Below are 19,732 nucleotides of genomic sequence, written 5' to 3'. Positions count from 1 at the left end.
CAAGTCTCGAACTAAAGACAGACATACTGCCACCCAGAATCATAATATAAATCAATATTCTAAGCTATTTGAGTTGCACAAAAGTTATCCAAAAAAGAAAGGAGCTAGTCTTGCTACTGTATAGCCTGTATAGTATACAACACGGGGGCTTTTAAGTACAATAGAGAGAGAGTTAATTAAGGCTGCTTTTAAGTATAGACTATCTTGCTGCTATAGAGAGAGACACACACGGGTGCTACTGCTATTGAGTAAACTCCTGCTACTCTTGAGGCTCTTAGATTATATAGAGTGACTAGTCCTACTGCTACTGCTGCTTTAAGTTTAGCTACTGTTGCTGAGTAGGGGTAAGGGGATGCTTCAAAAATGACTACGGTTGATCGTCGGCTCTTGCTACTCCTACGCTTGAGACTTTAGAGTACACTCGTGCTATTCCTGCTACTGAAGATACTATTGATAACTTTGAAGTTCAGAGTCTTACGGATATAGATCCATCCTTAGCGACGGGGCTTACTAGTTGAGCCTTACGGGGCTGAGGCTGTTGAATAGAGTAAAGGATTAAATACTTAGTTTAGTACACTACGGAGGAGGGAAATAGAGGAAACAACACCTATGCCGCTTTGGATAGTAAATACAAAACATATGGACGAGACAGACTTAGTAGATTACTTGCGAGCAAAGGAGTTGCGAGCAATAAAGACAGGATTAATAAAGTCTCGAACTAAGAAGGGCATATAAGATCAGAATCATACTCAACATTTGAAGCTAATTTAGTTGCTTGAAAAAAAAGTTACTAAAAAAGTTCATAAAGGCAATCCAGCTCCATACTAAGTTCATAAAGGCAATATCAATCCAGCTCTATACTATAGTACACTGTTAGTACACTGTTGCTGATACAAAGAAAGAAAGAAAGAAAGTATAGACTAAGACTACTTCTCCTGCTACTAAGTACACTGTAGCTGCTTACTAGTAGCCCACTGGTGGGGCTAGGGCTACTGAGTACACAGGTCATGCTTTACAGTACAACATTGGTGCTACGGCTACTGAGTACACGGCTACTGACTTTAGAGCTATCAAGAGAGCAGGCACTTCAGACTACGAGAAAGGGGATGCCTTTGAAAAAGACTACGAGAAAGGGGACGCCTTTGAAAGTAATGGATCTTGCTCTTCTTACTGCTTTCGAAGAAAGGATTAAATACTTAGGATAGGAGGAGACTCAGTAGGGCTTCGGCTCTTGAGTAAGCACCTGCCCCTTTCCAGTTGCAATAAAGGAAAGGTAATCAAGGACAAACTGCTACTAAAGAGTCGTGCTTCCTAGAGGAAACAATTTAGGTATGTTATATACTTAATAGAACAAACGATCTTATGCCGCTTGGGATAGTCAATCCTTCGCGGAGGTTCCTACTTAGTAGATTACTTGCGAGCAACTATCTTGCGAGCAATAAAGACAGGATTAATAAAGAAAAGGAATAGAGGACAGACTCACATAATCAGAATCAGAATTAGAACCAGCACTTAACATAATCAGAATCAGAATTAGAACCAGCACTTAAAGCACTTTGACTCGCTGCTTTTGAGTTCCTAAAGTTGTTGACTTAAAACAAAGTGTTGTTGACTTAAAACAAAGTAACTAAACTAAATACAGATATAGAGTGAGTATACCACTACTGCTCCATATAACACTATTGCTCCATATAAAACACTATTGCGGCTACTCAGGCTACTGAGTGAGGTGAGCCTGCCTTTGCAGTTACTGGTACTACCTTACTGACTTTAGAGCTATCAATAATGCCTTTGAAGTTAGATAGTCTTACAGATCTTGATCCTGAGATACTGGGCTTACTATTCATAGTTGATCCTTACGGGGATGCGGCTCTTGAAAGTAGAGTAAGAGTAAGTAAAGGAGTTCTGACAAAGGAGGATACGACAAAGGAGGATACGAAGTACGGATAAAGAAAAAGAAAAAACATTCCTTACGGAGCAGATGTTGATCCTTAGCTCATGGGATTCTTAGTTGAGACTTAAGGGCTTAGGCTGTTGAGTAGGGATTCCACTTTCTTAGGGTCTTACACTTTGGAGGTTAACTAATAAAGGTAGTAAAACAAAGTACACAAATAACAGACACGGGAAATTACACTTAGGGATTTACAGTTTGACTAAGGTAACATAAACTTAGCGGTTTAGAGTTACTGATAGAGAGTTAGGGCTTTCCAGTTTAACTAAGGTAATAGCTACTTGGGGGTTTCCAGTTTCTGAGTTGGAGTTAGAGGAACGGTACGTAGAAGAGAAAATATATTCGTATACTTAATTACACGCATTACACGCACGCGTATACGAGAAGTAGAATCAAAAGTAGAATCAGTTGTTCCTTTTGCAGTTGCTGTTGAGGATGAGACTGTTGCATTTGTTGGAGATGCTTTATTTGATTGATATGCCTTTGAAATAGTTCCTGTCAACAGGGTTGATGGGGCAGTTCCTATCCAGGTCTTCGGATGCTGGAGTTGGAGTTGCTTTTGTTGCCGCTGTTAGTGAGTATAGTAGGGATGCTGGTGATGCTGTCATACAAAATTAATAAAAGTCATAGTTTATCATTATACCAAAAAACTCTAAAGATCTAAAACAAGATACGAAATCTCTAACAAACCAGCAATTACATAACAACAATTAAACTTACAATCCACACAAATTAGTATAATATGCATCAATCTCACATTACTATAAATTTAGATAATCATACGTCCATGCTTCCTATTGCGTCATCTAGAAACTGCATTTCATCATTTGGTCGAATTAGGTCCACCTTTTCCACCAAAACCTTATCAACCCAAACTTTCCAACATGATCCACCAAGAATAACGTGATACACTTTTGTGTTTGGATCTGTGGATGCAATTCGACCTTCTGCAACAACTAATTCATCAGCAGACCAATAAAGCAGCTTACATTTAGTATTAGCATAGATATCTCCACGACTCACATTTCTCAAATTTGACTGTAAATAAACAATATAATATTATTAATTCAATTATGTATATTTTTGTAACAATTTTATGATTTAAAAATACATAATTTTATGATAATCACCTGAAAAATATGACCAAAATCATCATTTTTTTTTGCACTAATATTGATATCGCTATTGCTACTAAAATCATTCCCAATACTGCTACAAATGTCACCACTAGCAATATAATTTTACAACCAAATAGTGTCAAACAATGTCATCACGATAATTCAAAAGCATTTAAGTGTACATACCAAACTTATTATATATATGTTGTTTACTTACTGACCTGTTTCGGATGATTTTGTTGCCTCATACTTTGTAAAAATATGGATCTCATTTCTTGCATTTCTAGTTGATTTTGTTGCCTCATTTCTTGCATTAGTTGTTGAACATTCTGTACTATAGTTTGAAGTTGTTGAACCATTCCATTTTGTTGTACAGAAGCTTTAACTTTCAATGGTGTTACTCCAAAGACCATTCCACGAACTCTACCCCGAGCTTTCTTGCCAAACACAATGCTAATTACATCATCATCAATATTAGTTGTGTTTTGAGATTCGGGTGGATATTCTAGTATTTTTTTTTATAACAAAAAAAATAACTTTCAATATATTATCATTAATATAATAGATGACTATAGGGGTGACATCAACATATAATGCATATAATTCAAACATATAATGCATGTAGTTCAATGAAATCAACATATAGTGCATGTAGTTCAATGAAATCGTCCCCTCGGGGCAGTGCGATGGTTAAGACATGGGATGTTGTAACATGAAGTCTTGGAATCGAAACTCGGCGTGACCGAGCATAACATCCCCCATGTCTTGGCCATTTGCACTAATGGCTAATATCCACCCGTGATTTATCTCCTCCGTATTGGTCTAAGAACGGGTTAGCGGAGGCACTGGGGATGAGCGAATTACCTTTTGCCACATATAGTTCAATGAAATCACATGTATGTAGTTCAATATACTCCAAATTTCTACAAGATGGTGATAGACTGAATTAAGTCAATTAAGTGCCATGTAAGCGGATCAAGAATCACTTCTGAAAAAGCTGGCAGCGGATCTATGTACCAGTGAGCAAAGGATAATATTTCGTGCACAATATGTAAATTATATAAACATTCTTTTGCTTTGAAATCATTATTACAGCTGTGTATTTTATGGTTTTGTTAGTATTCTTGGCCATATTTCAGATCCAAGTAGTAGGAGCATGATGTCTTTCATCCTAGATTTTTTCTACCTGAGGCATAGACTTAGGTTCATGATGATCTCTTGCTGTAGCTTAACACTATTGATGGTATTAGAAAACATATGGAAAATATATGCTTAACAACAAAGACATTTCTTAAGTTTGTGCATTCAGTTATAGCCGATTGCATCATGTTGGGAATAAACCCGTTACAATCTTTGTGTGATCGTCTCAGAAGCTCTGTTTCACGCTTCTGAGTCCAAACCAAATGCACAAGTACTTACAATCAAGAAGGTTTGAGCAGATAATCTCAAACTGTCGACTCTAGTGAGTCGATCCAAGCGCCGAGTAGGTGAGTTGCGGACACCGTGAGTTGTCGAGCAGCGCCAAGTTGCTGCCGAGAGTTGTTGACAGGATGTCAGGAGCTGCAACAAAAACTCAAAGTGGATGCCGAGTCCAGCAGAGAGCTGTCTCCTTAAAACAGATTCGGCCCCTCCACGGTGCTCCGAGGATTAGGTGGGCGTCTGTCTCCCAGGATAAAACGGCAGGATCACGTACACAACCGAGCACTGGTTGTCGTGACGATCTGAACTAGATCCGAAAACTATCACTATTTCTGTTGAGCAAAATAAATACACAACAGAATGGAAGAAAACATGGGGATTCAAAGAGGAAGGGAAGCAAGTGCTCATGTGCTCTTCTCACACACATGCTTCTCTCACACAAAGCTCACATAAAGCTCGAGTTTTTGTTCTCTGCTCTTGCTTCAAGCTTCAATGGTCTTATATAGACCTCTGCCTCTTCTCTGCTTGCAACGAGCAAGCCCAATGAGCAAGCCACGTTGTGGCTTGCATGCTTGCCAGCAAGCCACAACGTGGCTTGCATGCTTGCCAAAACTGCCAGCAAGCCACAACGTGGCTTGCCTGCATGCATGTTGTGGCTTGCTTGCAAGCTTGCCACGTGTTGTGGCTTGCTTGCAAGCTTGCCACGTGGCGAGCAGGCAAGCTTGCCACGTGGCGTGCAGGTAAGCTAGCGACCTTCCTTGTCTTGTATGCTGGTCAACAAGTTGTCTAACTGATGTTACGAATAATGGGGTTAACAAAACTACCCCTCGAGTTGATGTCATCCGGGCCCTGGATTTCCAACCCCCTTAGTTTCGAATCAGTCGGAAAGCCTTGCTTTCAATCGTTGTGGGACTACAACCCACACGTCGCGTTTTCATTCAATTGTTTCCAACAATCCCCCACATGAATGAAAACAAGGATTTGTGATAGTTTTCGACAGTTGAGTCGAGTATAGGATAGGTAGGTGTTACCCGTTGAACCTTCCCTTGTAAACTCTGTTTGCTCACTGGCTGATTAGTAGACGTGATGTCTTTGAACTGTTTGGCCGTTGGTGTAAGCATGAACAGATCTTACCCAAGACTCTCCCTGATATAGTTCAGGTCTCATGAGTGTGTTCGTTCTTGGCCATGAACACGCCTGGTTCTGTGAGAAGCTCTCAGAATTGTGTCTCTAATTCTCTTCGAAGCGGCCTCACTTCTTTCTCACATAGGTGATCCCTCAAGAGTTACCATCTACTCTTTTTTTTTTATCATTAAAAGCCCATCGGCTTATCTTGGTCTCGTCACTGTTTCATGGGGCTTCCCCTATAGTGTGTCTAGTCAGTGCAGATTAGTTGTCCCTTTGAACCTAGTTCTTGGGATCTCCAGTCAGCATAGGTTGGGTGTCCTCTGTACTGATCGCTGATAATGGCATCAAGCCCATTCCCTGTGATGAGCTTGCAACTAACTCTCGATTTAACCCTTTGGTTAGCGGATCCGCTAGGTTATCTTTTGACTTCACATAGTCAACATTGATAACTCCAGTTGAGAGTAGTTGTCTAATGGTATTATGTCTACGACGTATATGTCTAGACTTACCATTATACAGATGGCTCTGTGCCCGACCAATTGTTGATTGACTATCGCAATGTATGCAAATCGCCGGCACAGGTTTTGGCCATCGTGGAATATCTTCTAAGAATTGTCGTAGCCATTCAGCCTCTTCACCACATTTGTCAAGAGCTACAAACTCAGATTCCATCGTGGATCTGGTTATTACGGTTTGCTTAGAAGATTTCCAGGAAATGGCTGCACCAGCTAGAGTGAAGACATATCCACTAGTAGACTTAGAGTCTTTTATATCAGATATCCAACTTGCATCGCTGTATCCTTCTATTACAGCAGGATATCTTGTATAGTGCAGTCCATAGTCACGAGTATACCTTAAGTACCTCAGTTCTCTTGTTATCCATTTCCAGTGCTCGACACTGGGATTACTCGTGTATCTACTCAGTTTGCTTACTGCGTAGGCCAAGTCTGGTCGTGTACAACTCATCAAGGACATCAGACTGTCAATCACTCGAGAGTACTCTATCTGCGAGATACTTTCACCTCGATTTTTCGATAGATGTTGACTCGTATCTATCGGCGTTCGTGCCAACGCAGTATCACCCTTAGTGAATTTCTCAAGAATCTTGTCCACGTAATGAGACTGATTAAGAACAAGTCCTTCTGTCATTCTAAGAATTTTAATTCCAAGAATCACATCAGCTAGGCCCATGTCTTTCATGTCAAATCTTGAGTTCAACATGTCTTTAGTGGATTTGATTATCTTATCATTACTCCCAATGATAAGTATGTCATCTACATAGAGGCACAAGATGACATAGTCATTCTCTGTGGCTCTCATGTAGACACATTTATCACATTCATTGATCTTGAATCCACATTCCTTCATGGCATTATCAAATTTTTCATGCCACTGCTTTGGTGCTTGTTTCAAGCCATATAATGACTTCACCAATCTACATACCTTGTTTTCCTGTCCTAACATAGAAAACCCCTCAGGTTGGTCCATATAGATTTCCTCTTCTAAATCCCCGTTTAGAAAGGCTGTCTTGACATCCATTTGATGTATTTCGAGAGTCCATAGAGTAGCGATAGCCAATAATACTCTAATGGAAGTTATTCTAGATACCGGAGAGTATGTATCGAAGTAATCAAGGCCTTCTCGTTGTCGGTATCCTTTGATGACCAATCTGGCCTTGTATTTATCGATTGTACCATCTGATTTCATTTTCTTCTTGAAGATCCACTTACACCCTAGTGGTTTACTTCCCGGAGGAAGATCCACAAGTTCCCAAGTGTGATTTTGCAAGATAGATTCTATCTCAGATGCAATTGTCTCTTTCCAGTGAGGTCCATCAGACGAGCTTACTGCTTCTGAGTAACTCCGGGGTTCACTTTCCAGTATGAAAGTGATAAAATCCGATCCGTAGGATTTTTCTACTCGAGCTCGTTTACTCCGTCTAAGCTCAATGTCAACTGGTTCCTCATCTTTTTCTTCGTCTTGTGTTTCATATGCCCGTTTTGAGGAGCTAGCATCCTCTCGGGTCTTAAAAGGAAATACATGCTCAAAGAACGAGACATTTCTTGATTCGATTATCGAGTTCTTGTGTATCTCCGGTATGTGTGATTCATACACACAAAATCTATACGCAGCGCTGTTTTGTGCATATCCAATAAATATGCAATCAACAGTCTTTGGTCCTATCTTAATCCTTTTCGGATCAGGTACCAACACTTTGGCAAGACACCCCCACATTCGTAAATATTTGTAGGACGGTTGTCTTCCATTCCACAACTCATAAGGGCTCTTATCTATTTTCTTTCGGGGCACCTTATTTAAAAGGTAATTAGCTGTTAATACAGCTTCCCCCCACATGGACTCTGGCAATCCAGAGCTTAAGAGAAGAGCATTCATCATCTCCTTAAAAGTTCGGTTCTTTCGCTCAGCAACTCCATTTTGCTGAGGAGTATAAGGAGCTGTTGTTTCGTGTCTGATCCCATGTTCAGCACACAACTCAGCGAACGGTGACACATATTCGCCGCCTCGGTCACTTCGAACCACCTTAATCTTCCTATTAAGCTGGTTTTCAACCTCATTCTTATAGAGAGCAAATTTCTCTATAGCTTCATCCTTTTTTTTGAGAAGATACACATAACAGTATTTTGTGTTATCATCTACAAAAGTGATGAAATATTTATTACCACCACGTGTTGGCGTACCTTTTAGGTCGCACACATCAGTGTGGATTAGGTTAAGTGGTTCATTACTTCTTTCAATATGTTGAAAGGATGACCTTGTCATTTTTGCTTCAACACAAATCTCACACTTGTGTTTTGGGTCAAGGTGGAATGTAAGTATGCTTTGCATGTTTATTAATCTACGCAACACATCGTAGTTAACATGTCCTAGTCTACCATGCCACAAACACGAAGACTCAAGCATATAAGTGGAAGAGCTTTCATTTTTATTTATCTTGGGCCTAATGGCCATTACATTGAGCTTAAACAGCCCATCAGATACATAGCCTCTTCCTATAAACACTCCATTTTTGGACAATACAACTCTGTCCGACTCAAAAATAATGCGAAAGCCATGCTTGCTCAGAAGTGATCCGGACACTAGATTCTTCCGAATCTCCGGAACGTACAGCACATTGTTCAGAGTGAGGTCCTTGCCCGAGGTCATCTTCAGCACCACCTTTCCTTGGCCTATGACGTCCGAGGTTGCTGAGTTCCCCATGAACAGTTTATCTCCAGTAACTTCTTCGAAGTTGTGGAGCAGTTCTTTGTTGCAGCACACATGTCTGGTGGCTCCAGTATCAATCCACCATTGCCGAGGATTGGAACCTATTAGGTTCACTTCAGAAATCACGGCGCAGAGATCCATATCCTGTTCTCCCGCCAGGTTGGCCTCAGGTTTTTTCTTCTTTGGCCTTTTACAATCTGAAGCCTTGTGACCCATACGATCACAATTGTAGCATTTCCCTAAGAACTTCTTTTTCATGTTTTGTCCTTTGGGTTGCGTCGTGGAAGATTTTGGATGCTTCCGTTTTGAGCTTTGTCCGTGCTCAACAACATTGGCTTTTACAGTAGCCTGAGAGAACAGTTTTCTCTCCGAATTCTTGTTGTCTCCTTCTATACGAAGGCGAACAACAAGTTCCTCCAGGTTCATTTCCTTCCGCTTGTGCTTCAGATAATTCTTAAAATCCTTCCAGCCAGTTGGTAGCTTTTCAATGATAGCTGCCACTTGGAAGGTTTCGCTCAGAGTCATACCTTCTGAGTGAATTTCTTGTAAGAGTACTTGAAGCTCCTGGACTTGACTGATTACAGACTTCGAGTCACTCATCTTATAGTCCAGGAAACGACCAACAATAAACTTTTTGGCCCCAGCATCCTCCGATTTATATTTCTTGTCCAGAGATTCCCACAGTTCCTTTGCCGTTTTTATCTCACAATACACAAGATAGAGTGAGTCGGCAAGATTGTTAAGGATGTAGTTTCGACAGAGGAACTCAGATTCGTTCCATTTGTCAAGCAGAAGGAGGGTGTTCACCTCATCTATACCCTTAACAACCTTGGGAATTTCTTCGGTCAAGATACGTGCCAGACCTAGCGTGGTTAAGTAGAAGAACATCTTCTGCTGCCACCGCTTGAAATTCACTCCTGTGAATTTTTCTGGCTTTTCCCCGTGATTGATTGGCACATTCCCAATCGGGGCGGAGGAGGTCGGCACATGTTGAGCCTGTTGCATCTCAACATTTTCTGCCGCCATGGTAACAGAACGAATCTGTTTTAAGTTTTGTTGGGAATAAACCCGTTACAATCTTTGTGTGATCGTCTCAGAAGCTCTGTTTCACGCTTCTGAGTCCATACCAAATGCACAAGTACTTACAATCAAGAAGGTTTGAGCAGATAATCTCAAACTGTCGACTCTAGTGAATCGATCCAAGCGCCGAGTAGGTGAGTTGCGGACACCGTGAGTTGTCGAGCAGCGCCAAGTTGCTGCCGAGAGTTGTTGACAGGATGTCAGGAGCTGCAACACGAACTCAAAGTGGATGTCGAGTCCAGCAGAGAGCTGTCTCCTTAAAACAGATTCGGCCCCTCCACGGTGCTCCGAGGATTAGGTGGACGTCTGTCTCCCAGGATAAAACGGCAGGATCACGTACACAACCGAGCACTGGTTGTCGTGATGATCTGAACTAGATCCGAAAACTATCACTATTTCTGTTGAGTAAAATAAATACACAACAGAATGGAAGAAAACATGGGGATTCAAAGAGGAAGGGAAGCAAGTGCTCATGTGCTCTTCTCACACACATGCTTCTCTCACACAAAGCTCACATAAAGCTCGAGTTTTTGTTCTCTGCTCTTGCTTCAAGCTTCAATGGTCTTATATAGACCTCTGCCTCTTCTCTGCTTGCAACGAGCAAGCCCAATGAGCAAGCCACGTTGTGGCTTGCATGCTTGCCAGCAAGCCACAACGTGGCTTGCATGCTTGCCAAAACTGCCAGCAAGCCACAACGTGGCTTGCCTGCATGCATGTTGTGGCTTGCTTGCAAGCTTGCCACGTGTTGTGGCTTGCTTGCAAGCTTGCCACGTGGCGAGCAGGCAAGCTTGCCACGTGGTGTGCAGGTAAGCTAGCGACCTTCCTTGTCTTGTATGCTGGTCAACAAGTTGTCTAACTGATGTTACGAATAATGGGGTTCACAAAACTACCCCTCGGGTTGATGTCATCCGGGCCCTGGATTTTCAACCCCCTTAGTTTCGAATCAGTCGGAAAGCCTTGCTTTCAATCGTTGTGGGACTACAACCCACACGTCATGTTTTCATTCAATTTTTTCCAACACATCATTCTTTTAATTCTGCAATAATGACATTCAGTGGAAATCTTATGGTTAAATTCTGCAATAATGATATTAAGCTATAGCCGGTTGCATTGCTTTTATTGCATCGTTCATATAATTCTGCAATAATGACTCAGCTACAACTCAGTCTATTGCTATCATTTTGTAACAGCGGAAACACATGATCAAAACAACAGTGATTAATAAGTTCTATTTCTTTTTTTAAAAAAAATACTAAGGTTGCATATGTAGTAGCTAATAGATGGATAGGTATATCCCTAGCCATCAAATTTCTATTTAGAAGAGCATGAATTCTTTATGAAACTGAACCCATGTACCAACTCACAAGCAAAAAAAAAAATAGCTTGAACACATGTACAAGGAGGTATAGAAAAAATATTTTAGGCTGTAAAATATAATATATTGTAATTATAATGGATGAGCCATCTTTTATAGAGTTGATATTACAGAGACAATGGTAAGAGTATAAATGGAGATCTTAAGTATAAATTCTTATGAAAAATAAGATCAGTGGAATAAAATGCCAAAGAAATTTAAAATGAGTGGACATGCTTACCATTTTCTCTCCAACAACTTGAGTACTAGGCTCCCTCCCTATTTTTTTCTTCTAACCTTCAATCCAAACTTGTAATCTCATAATTTTTGTATATGTCAGACTTGTCTTTTCCTTAAATATAGAAATATATATAAAATCATTACAGCATAATTCAAAAGATACATATATCATTACTTATTACTTAAATTATAAAAAATTTAAAATAATTACCATAATGTGAGTCAAACGAGCATAACCTCTCCGGCTGATTGTGTGAATGTGATCTTGTTTTTCCCTCATTGCTCTAAATCTTGCACTCTTTTCCTAAGATTAGTTAAAACCGCATAATCAAACTCTCCAACATATTAAAACTTAGTAGTCTCTTACCCAACCATAGCAAGAGAATAAATTCAGTGCATTTCCATCCAACTCATGGTCTGAGTGAATAAATACTTACTTGAAAGGTAGATGCTAATGTTCTCTATACAAACAAGTCCCACTGATTTTAGTCCATAAATTCAGGCTTCAACAAACCGAGATCTCCTGAAGCCACTCGACTTGTATTATCTTCTCGTACAAGTATTTGCAATTTGGATTTTCTATCGTTCCACAATTTAGCTAACTTTTGAAAAATTATTCCTCAACTTTGTAAGTCAGTTGTACATTAAATAACACGAAAACATGTCTACATTTTGTTATAAAAATGGAAATGAAAAATTAAGTAACTAAATATATTACCTGAAGATAGCTCCACATCCTATCCTTCACTTTCTTCATCAATATCATTCCATCCATCTATTGTATATGACACAAATTCCTGATCATGCAACCTAGGAAAGAAGCGTACTACACTGAATTATCTCCAATCGGCTGCCCAAACTCATTATGCTCCAAGTCATTGCACTTGTCTTGGCCACTGACCATTTTCAACTTTGACGCAACCCGTCTTTTTTTTTTTTTTTTTTATCAATTTTCTCGTCGCCAATTGGTTTTTTACCATGCAAATCTTGTGATGAATTGGCTGAATTGTTAGAGTCCATTCTTGATAACCTATTAGTTATATTTTTCTGTAAAATAACAAAAAAGAGATATTGAAATGTCTTTAGTAAAATAAACTAAGATTTAAAATAGGGAAGAGGTCCCTGGAATTGGCCCTTCGATGCTCAAGTCGAAATCAGGAAAAGAATGAGTAATCAAGAAAATGATAAATCTTGTCTTCTTCATACCTGGCGTACCCTTTTATACCTTTTTCTGTGATCATTCATCTGCCCGTATTTAATGATATTAATTGGCAGAGAAAGGCTTCTTTGTCATGACTTCTGTGCATTGATGATAAATGTAGTGTTCTTATTTGCCTTGACTTCTTCATATTTAATGATAGACGGCGTGTTCTCTTTTGCTTTCTTATCTCCTCCTGTGAAATGTCATTCCTTACGCTGAACGGGCGGTCCGAGCAGCTCGTTTTCCTGCCGACCGGCCCATGATGCCCCAACCGACCGGGCGATGCCCGATCGGCCACTCCTTTACCGATTGGGATAACTGTAAGTTCGGTGTTGACTGTCTTGACTTTGATCGATACCGTATCAATTGACCCGTGACAGATGGACCCTCCCTTATCACCACATCACTTGCAATATGTATTTCACCCCCTCCCCCTTCTATTTGCCACTTCCGTGTTGGCCTAGTGACGGGTTGACAGGGATGTTAGAAGTAAGCGAATCGTCTTATGCTACATGCCACATGAAACGAAGTGGCAGGGGCGCTGCGGCAAACATAATCACCCTTTGCCACATCAAGTACTGCCTCAAGTTTCTTAAGGACTTCTCCTTGAAGGCTAAGTATATCATTTATCACTTTTTTTTTTCAAATATCTACCCCTTTCCATTTGCCATCTTCGTGTTGGTCTAACGATGGGTTGACGAAGCTGCTAGAGATAAGTGAATCATCTTATATCACATGCCACATGAAATGAGCTGGTGGGAGGGCTGCGGCGAACATAATCACCCTTTGCCACATCAAGTACTGTCTCAAGTTTCTTAAGCATTTCTCCTTGAAGACTAAGTATGTCATTTATCATTTTTTTCAAATATCTACTCATTGTTTCCCCGGAACGTTCAAAATTAACATTTATAACTCTGTGTTTTATGTGATGAGACAAAATATGCAATGTCATATCAACTTAATTATTCATCTACTAACATATTATTGGTCGATGATAATATTCAGTTCCTTCAAGTCTCGAGCATAAACGAACAAAAGTTATCATATACATTCGAGTTAAATTGTTGCATATACCATCATTCGCATAAATTATTTTTTCAATATACTTTCTTCTCTCATAAAAATTAAGTTCATACATTAACCTTAAATTAATAGACTTATTATGATTTTCTATAAATTTAAGAACAATTTACTAATTACATTATTATGCTCAAGTAAAAAATAACATTGCTATGTATTTCTTTTTCGTCGCTTGTTTTCTGGTTGCTAAACTTAATTTTAACATAGTTGCAAATTTAATAAAAAAAAAATAAAAATAATAAATTCAGTTTGTTTCATTGACTAGTCATAGGATGACTTGTTAGGTCCTATGAAAATTTTTCATCCGTTATCAGGGATAAATCGGGAAGCACGCTAGACGGGTAGCCTAGAAGCTCATCATCCATTGGTTACACATCCTATTTAGAGAAAACATTTCTACAAATATCTCATATATGGGGATTGAACAGTGAATACTTGTGTGATAACTTGAATATCTTACCGTGGTACCATAACCTCGAGAATAGAAAATACAAGAAAAAAAAATGATTCATGAAAATGATAAATGATAAATTCAGTTAGTCTTATTAATTAGCTTTGGAGTGATCGGTCTGGACTTATAGAATTTTTCTACTGACCATTAAGATAAATTAAAAAGTACTCATGATGAATAATCTAGAAGTCTAGTATCTTTTTGGTTACTTGAACATATATTAGCTAGTTAGTTCTAATAAATGCACACAAAAATTTGCTAAATCCTTGGTCATCTGATATTAATATTGTTGAAACATATAATCCTTGCCAACAAATAACGTAAAGAAATAATCTCTGCCCCATTCTTTTTTTACCAAATGGCATTGTTACATACAACTTAACAATATTATAGATACAAAATAAATATCAATGTTGAAAGGAGATAATGTATCGATAAACTCAACTTATGAATCTTTAACATTATCAGCAAAGGTGTAGGAAATGTCAAACGATCGAATTTAAATTTTGATTATAACAAATGATGTAAAGTTAAGATATTTTATTATTTAATAAGTCTGAATGGGTTTACAAAAAAATTCTAAATATTTTTAGATAAAAGTCCTAGTGAATTCTAAATAGGTAGAAAATTTTAGGGGGAGATAATCCTAGGTCCTAAGGGGAGGTAATCCTAGGTAGTGGAAAGTCCTAGATGTAGTTAGGCAAGATGAAGTCTTAATGGGTCGAGCATTTTGGACAAAATCCTAGAGTCGGGGACTTTAGGTGAAAATCCTAGTGGTTGTGGACTAGGTGGAAGTCTGGACGAGTCGTGGAGCGGACGTTCAGCATGAAGACCTGAAGTCTCGGATGCTGAACAAAAGACCATACGATTGTGGAGGTCTGATCTGGCAAAAGGTAAACTCTCTTGAAAGGAGTAGGTGAGGGCGCGTTCCCCCTAATAGGGAACAGTAAGCGTCGGCTCAATCTAAAGTTTCAGCGAAACTCAAATTCAGAACCGGATAGTCAGAGGCTGTCAAATTTATATTATATATATTGGCCAGACTAACTTTATTTTGTAGGAAAAAGTAAGGTTGGAAAAAACTGGTCCGGGCGACTAGAAGTGGTTCGGGCGCCCAAAGTTGGTCCGGGTACCCGGACTTGGTCCAGGCACCCGGAGCTGGTTCGGGCACTCGGACTCGGTCTAGGCACCCGGAGCTGGTCCGGACACTCGGACTCGGTCCAGGCGTCCCGACCCGAAAAGTCATCCACAAGCTAACGTGGAACACGTTGATTGGCCGGGACACGTGGTCCAGGCGTCCGAAACGGCCTATATAAGCAGCATTCGACCAGGAACTTAATAACAACACTCAGAATGACATTCAGAACAACTTTTGCTCTTGCGCACTGCTCAGGAAACACATCCTTGACGCCCAAACACTGCTCCGACGACTGAATGCTTACTCTTTCAAATATGTAGTTGTCGGTATTCTTTAATTTACAATTGTCTGAATCTTGTAATTGCATACTTGTACTATTTCGATTGATTAGTGATTCTCCATCGAAAGCACTCTCACGTGCGGGCCTTGGAGTAGGAGTCGTTATAAACTCCGAACCAAGTAACTCTTGGTGTTTGTATTGTTGTCTTTCTTTCTTTTCTCTCTTATTTTGTTGCGTTTTTACTCGATCATTTTAAATAAATGAATTAGCCACGAGCGCTATTTCTACCCCACCCTCCTAGCGGTACGATCTTACATATTTAACCATTGAGCATAAACTAATCAAACTAAAAGCGAAAAATTAATTCTCCAAAATCTAGTTAGAAAACTATTAGCACAAAAAAACATTTAAAATCCACAATGACACATCAGGCAAATAACAAGCTTATAAAAGTTCCAAAAAAAACAACCATGAAAAAAGGAGAATTTTATGAAGAATTTTTATTTCAAAGGCTAGATGGGAAAATACTCTGCGGGACGTGAGGACAAATCAAGAGAGTAGAGAAAAGAGATGTGAAAATTGAGTGAAGAGGGAAGATGGTGCAAAATCGATAGAGATGAGAAGGCTAGAAGGTTTGATTTTATCACATAACAAAAGAATATAGGGGATAATTTTAACAAATATATATATAAAAAAAAAAGAAGATAGAAGATGGAATGGAATGGTAATTCCTTTGAATCTCCAAGGGAATCACTATTCCCATTAAATTAGGAATCACATTCCATGTAAATGGGATGGAATGAGGTTGGGAATGTCTATTTCATTCCCATCCCATTCCACTCTATTAAGCATGTCCTAACAAAGTATGAGTCATTATTCTAACTCTAATAGATTTTTATAGTGTTCCACAATTCAAATATATTCTGTTTTATTATTTTTAAAATTTTTCATCATAACAATATTGATATTTAAATTGTGGTTCTGATTTTTAAACATGAACATATACCACAATAGTAGTAGAGTGTTTAAAAACTAGTACTACAACCATGTCGATATTTAATTAAGCTTTAGGGTTGGTTTTTAAAAATAAGTATCAAAATAATTTTTTTATTAATAAAATCACTTTTTCTTATTCATTTTATTCAAAAGTTGGCAAAATTTTACAAATGGGAGGAAGCAGACTTTACAGGCTTTACAGTTGCACAGTGTGCGGTTGCTTATGCAAAGACAATCTATTGGGGGTCGCGCAGGCGGTGGCAGAAGATTCTGCCGACGAAGGGTTGGGGCTGGAGGAGCATGCCGCCGCCTCACCTCGGTGTCTCCGATGCCTTGGAAAAAGCATCCCCGGCCTTGTGGGATCTTCCAACACTCTCGGCCTCTTGGTCAAGACGAGCACCACGCGGTTCATGGCCGGCCGCAGCTTGGGGTCGCACTGGACGCAGAGAAGCCCGAGATGGACGCACAGCTCCACTTGCTCCGCGCCGTCGAAGGCGGCCGATTTCAGCGACGGATCCAGCAGCTCCAGGCTCCGCCCATTCCTGTGTAGCCGCCAGGCCTGCACGACGCATTTCGACGAACAGGTGATGTGCGTTTCGAGGGAAGAGAGAAATTAATGGAAGCGAGAAATGCGTACCCATTCGAGGAGGCTTCTTGCGTGGGGTTCAGGGAGGTGGGCGAAGGAGGCGTTCTTGCGGCCGGAGATGAGCTCGAGGAGGACGACGCCGAAGCTGAAGACGTCGACCTTGGTGGAGAGAGAGCCGTGCATGACGTACTCAGGGGCCATGTAGCCGTTGGTGCCCACGACGCGGGTCTTCACCTGGGTCTGCTCCGCCGGGAAGAGGCGGGCCATTCCGAAGTCGGCGATCTTGGGGGCCCACTCCTCGTCCAGCAGGATGTTGCTGGCCTTGATATCGCGGTGGATGATAGTGGTGTGCGCATCCTCGTGCAGGTACATCAGCCCTCGGGCCACCCCGGCGATCACCTGAAACCGCCGACTCCAGTCCAACAGCGCCTTCTTCCCATCATTCGGCTCTCCTGCTCACCCAATAACCATTAATCACCACAATATATATTTTTTTATTCCCCAATTAGCAACCAAAATATTAGGTAGTAATTAACGACCGACGAAATTAAAATCAAAGAGAAACCGAAGTTGACAGTTCCATATTTTTTTTTTCTATGTCTACTCAATTAGCCGCCTGATCAGTAAAATTAAGACAAAGAAGAATAAACAAATCATGCATTCCTTGAGCTACCAGTAGGAGTAATGTGAAAGAGTAGACGAAAAGGACTTAAACAAGATGCGTCATTTTCCTTGCTTTAGACTTTCCCAACCTCTATCGTAGCCGACGCAGCGTCGTGGAAGAGACGGTAATTGATACAGCTTCCTTGTTTCACAGTTTCGGGACATCTCCATAATATGTGAATTGCAAAACGAAGTCTTCAACCTTCGAGATCGAACATGAGACTACCAGGATTGGCTAATAGATTTCCTATTTGACACCGCAAAGAATGTATTTTGATCCATTAGTTCTGAAAAACAAACAGGATCAAAATCTTCAACCTTGGAGATTGAACATTTATTTAGCCGTGATACCGAAATCGCAAACTGAGTTTAGATGAACTAGGGAGTTGGTGATTTTGCTTCTATCGTTGTAAAAGGAGGAGATTGGTGCGACAGAACTTGAGAAGCAAAGAGGGGGATGAGAGAGTTTTGCTTACTGGAGAAGAGGATCTTGTCGAGGCTCTCGTTGCAGACGTATTCGTAGACGAGAAGCTTGTCGTTGCCGCGGGCGCAGTAGCCGTAGAGGTTCACCAGGTTCTTGTGCTGCACCTTCGCTAGCAGCATCGCCTCGTTCATGAACTCCCTCGTCCCCTGCCGCGACGCCTGACCCAGCCGCTTGACCGCCACCTCCCGCCCATCCTCCAGCCGCCCCTGCACCGCGCCAACCCGATCCATAACCCGAATCAATCAACCAAGCCCTAATTCTCCCGAACTCACCCTGAAGACGGGCCCGAATCCGCCCTCGCCGAGTTTATTCTTAGGGCTAAACTTGCGGGTGGCCGCCACCAGCACCTCGTACCGGAAGACCCTCCGCTCCTTGGACGCGATCGCCTCCAGGTCTTCCTCCTCCCTCTCCCTCTCCTTCTCCTTCCCCTCTGCTTTCGCCTCGAGAAGCAAATGACTAAACCTTCAAAAAAAAACACAAAAAAAAAATTCTCGAAATCGAGGAAGCGGGCGTTACCTTCAGTTCCGTCGAAGAAGTGCTCGATGAGGCTCTTCAGGAATTTCTGGGACCTAGCCATCGCCGTCGACGACGAGTAGGAGAAGACCTCGTCGATCCACGATCCGTCGCTTGGCGCGCAAGTGTTCGACGATTTGCGCCAACTGATGGATCAAAAGTTGAAAGAGGAATTAAATGATTGAATCATAATTAACGAAGAATACGCTATCTTGATCAAATAGTTGGTTTGGAAAATTATATATATATATAATATCCCCAGCCTAAGCAATCTTTTGATGTGACTTCCATAATTTCCCGAATTTCAAAAACCAAAAAAAATATTTAGTTGGCAAATCCTTATTTGCAAGGGCGATTAAGATTATCAATTAATTCACCCGATTAGATTAGGCCGCGAAGCATATGTGGCTTTGATAATGTTCCTCTCCAGCGTGTTAGTGGAGTTGATATTTATATGTATGTTTGTTTCAATTAAGGATGATAATGAATTAAATTTAGGTTGGATTATATATATATATATTTATTTATTTGATATGCTGGGTGATGCTTTGTGCGCGATCGTGAGCGACGCGCAGACGTGGTGTTGCCAGCTCGATTTCACTACAAATAAAATATTCCAGTTATCCTCTCTCCCCTTCCGCCTTCTGTTCAAAACTTCACCGTGGTAAATTTTCCAAATTAAAATTTCCCTCGCTCTCTCTCTCTCTCTCTCTCTCTCTCGCTCCCGCCATCTCCGTCGTCCGTCGTGGTTAAGTGACGCCCGCCGAGAAAGTTTCATCGGCCTCTTCAATCTCACAGCTGCTGTGAGAGCTTACCACCTCTCTCCAT

The 19,732-nt window shown here is 40.6% G+C and overlaps 1 protein-coding gene across 1 annotated transcript; it reads right to left on the bottom strand.

Annotated features, from left to right (window-relative positions):
• Nucleotides 1–16,775: 16,775 nt before the first annotated feature.
• Nucleotides 16,776–19,106, bottom strand: LOC122017872 (cysteine-rich receptor-like protein kinase 10). The gene is made up of 5 exons (XM_042575581.1): nucleotides 18,908–19,106; nucleotides 18,664–18,821; nucleotides 18,384–18,597; nucleotides 17,296–17,696; nucleotides 16,776–17,217 (listed from the first exon to the last, which is right to left on the bottom strand). Exons 1-5 carry the CDS (start codon nucleotides 18,966–18,968, stop codon nucleotides 16,855–16,857), a joined length of 1,197 nt encoding a protein of 398 aa, XP_042431515.1. The 5' UTR covers nucleotides 18,969–19,106; the 3' UTR covers nucleotides 16,776–16,854.
• Between the last annotated feature and the right edge of the window lie 626 nt (nucleotides 19,107–19,732).

Source organism: Zingiber officinale, chromosome 8B (assembly GCF_018446385.1).
Source record: "Zingiber officinale cultivar Zhangliang chromosome 8B, Zo_v1.1, whole genome shotgun sequence".
NCBI classification, from domain to species: Eukaryota; Viridiplantae; Streptophyta; class Magnoliopsida; order Zingiberales; family Zingiberaceae; genus Zingiber; species Zingiber officinale.
The sequence above is the reverse complement of the archived record's forward strand: the minus strand, read 5'-3'. Positions and strand labels throughout refer to the sequence as shown.

Bases quoted from the DNA above. Each gene is read 5' to 3' on its own strand.
- LOC122017872 (XM_042575581.1), bottom strand. From the start codon at position 18,968: ATGGCTAGGTCCCAGAAATTCCTGAAGAGCCTCATCGAGCACTTCTTC. The intron at 17,697-18,383 runs GTAAGCAAAACT...TTGGGTGAGCAG, and splicing joins CGACAAGATCCTCTTCTCCA to GAGAGCCGAATGATGGGAAG. The intron at 17,218-17,295 runs GTACGCATTTCT...TGCGTCGTGCAG, and splicing joins CAAGAAGCCTCCTCGAATGG to GCCTGGCGGCTACACAGGAA.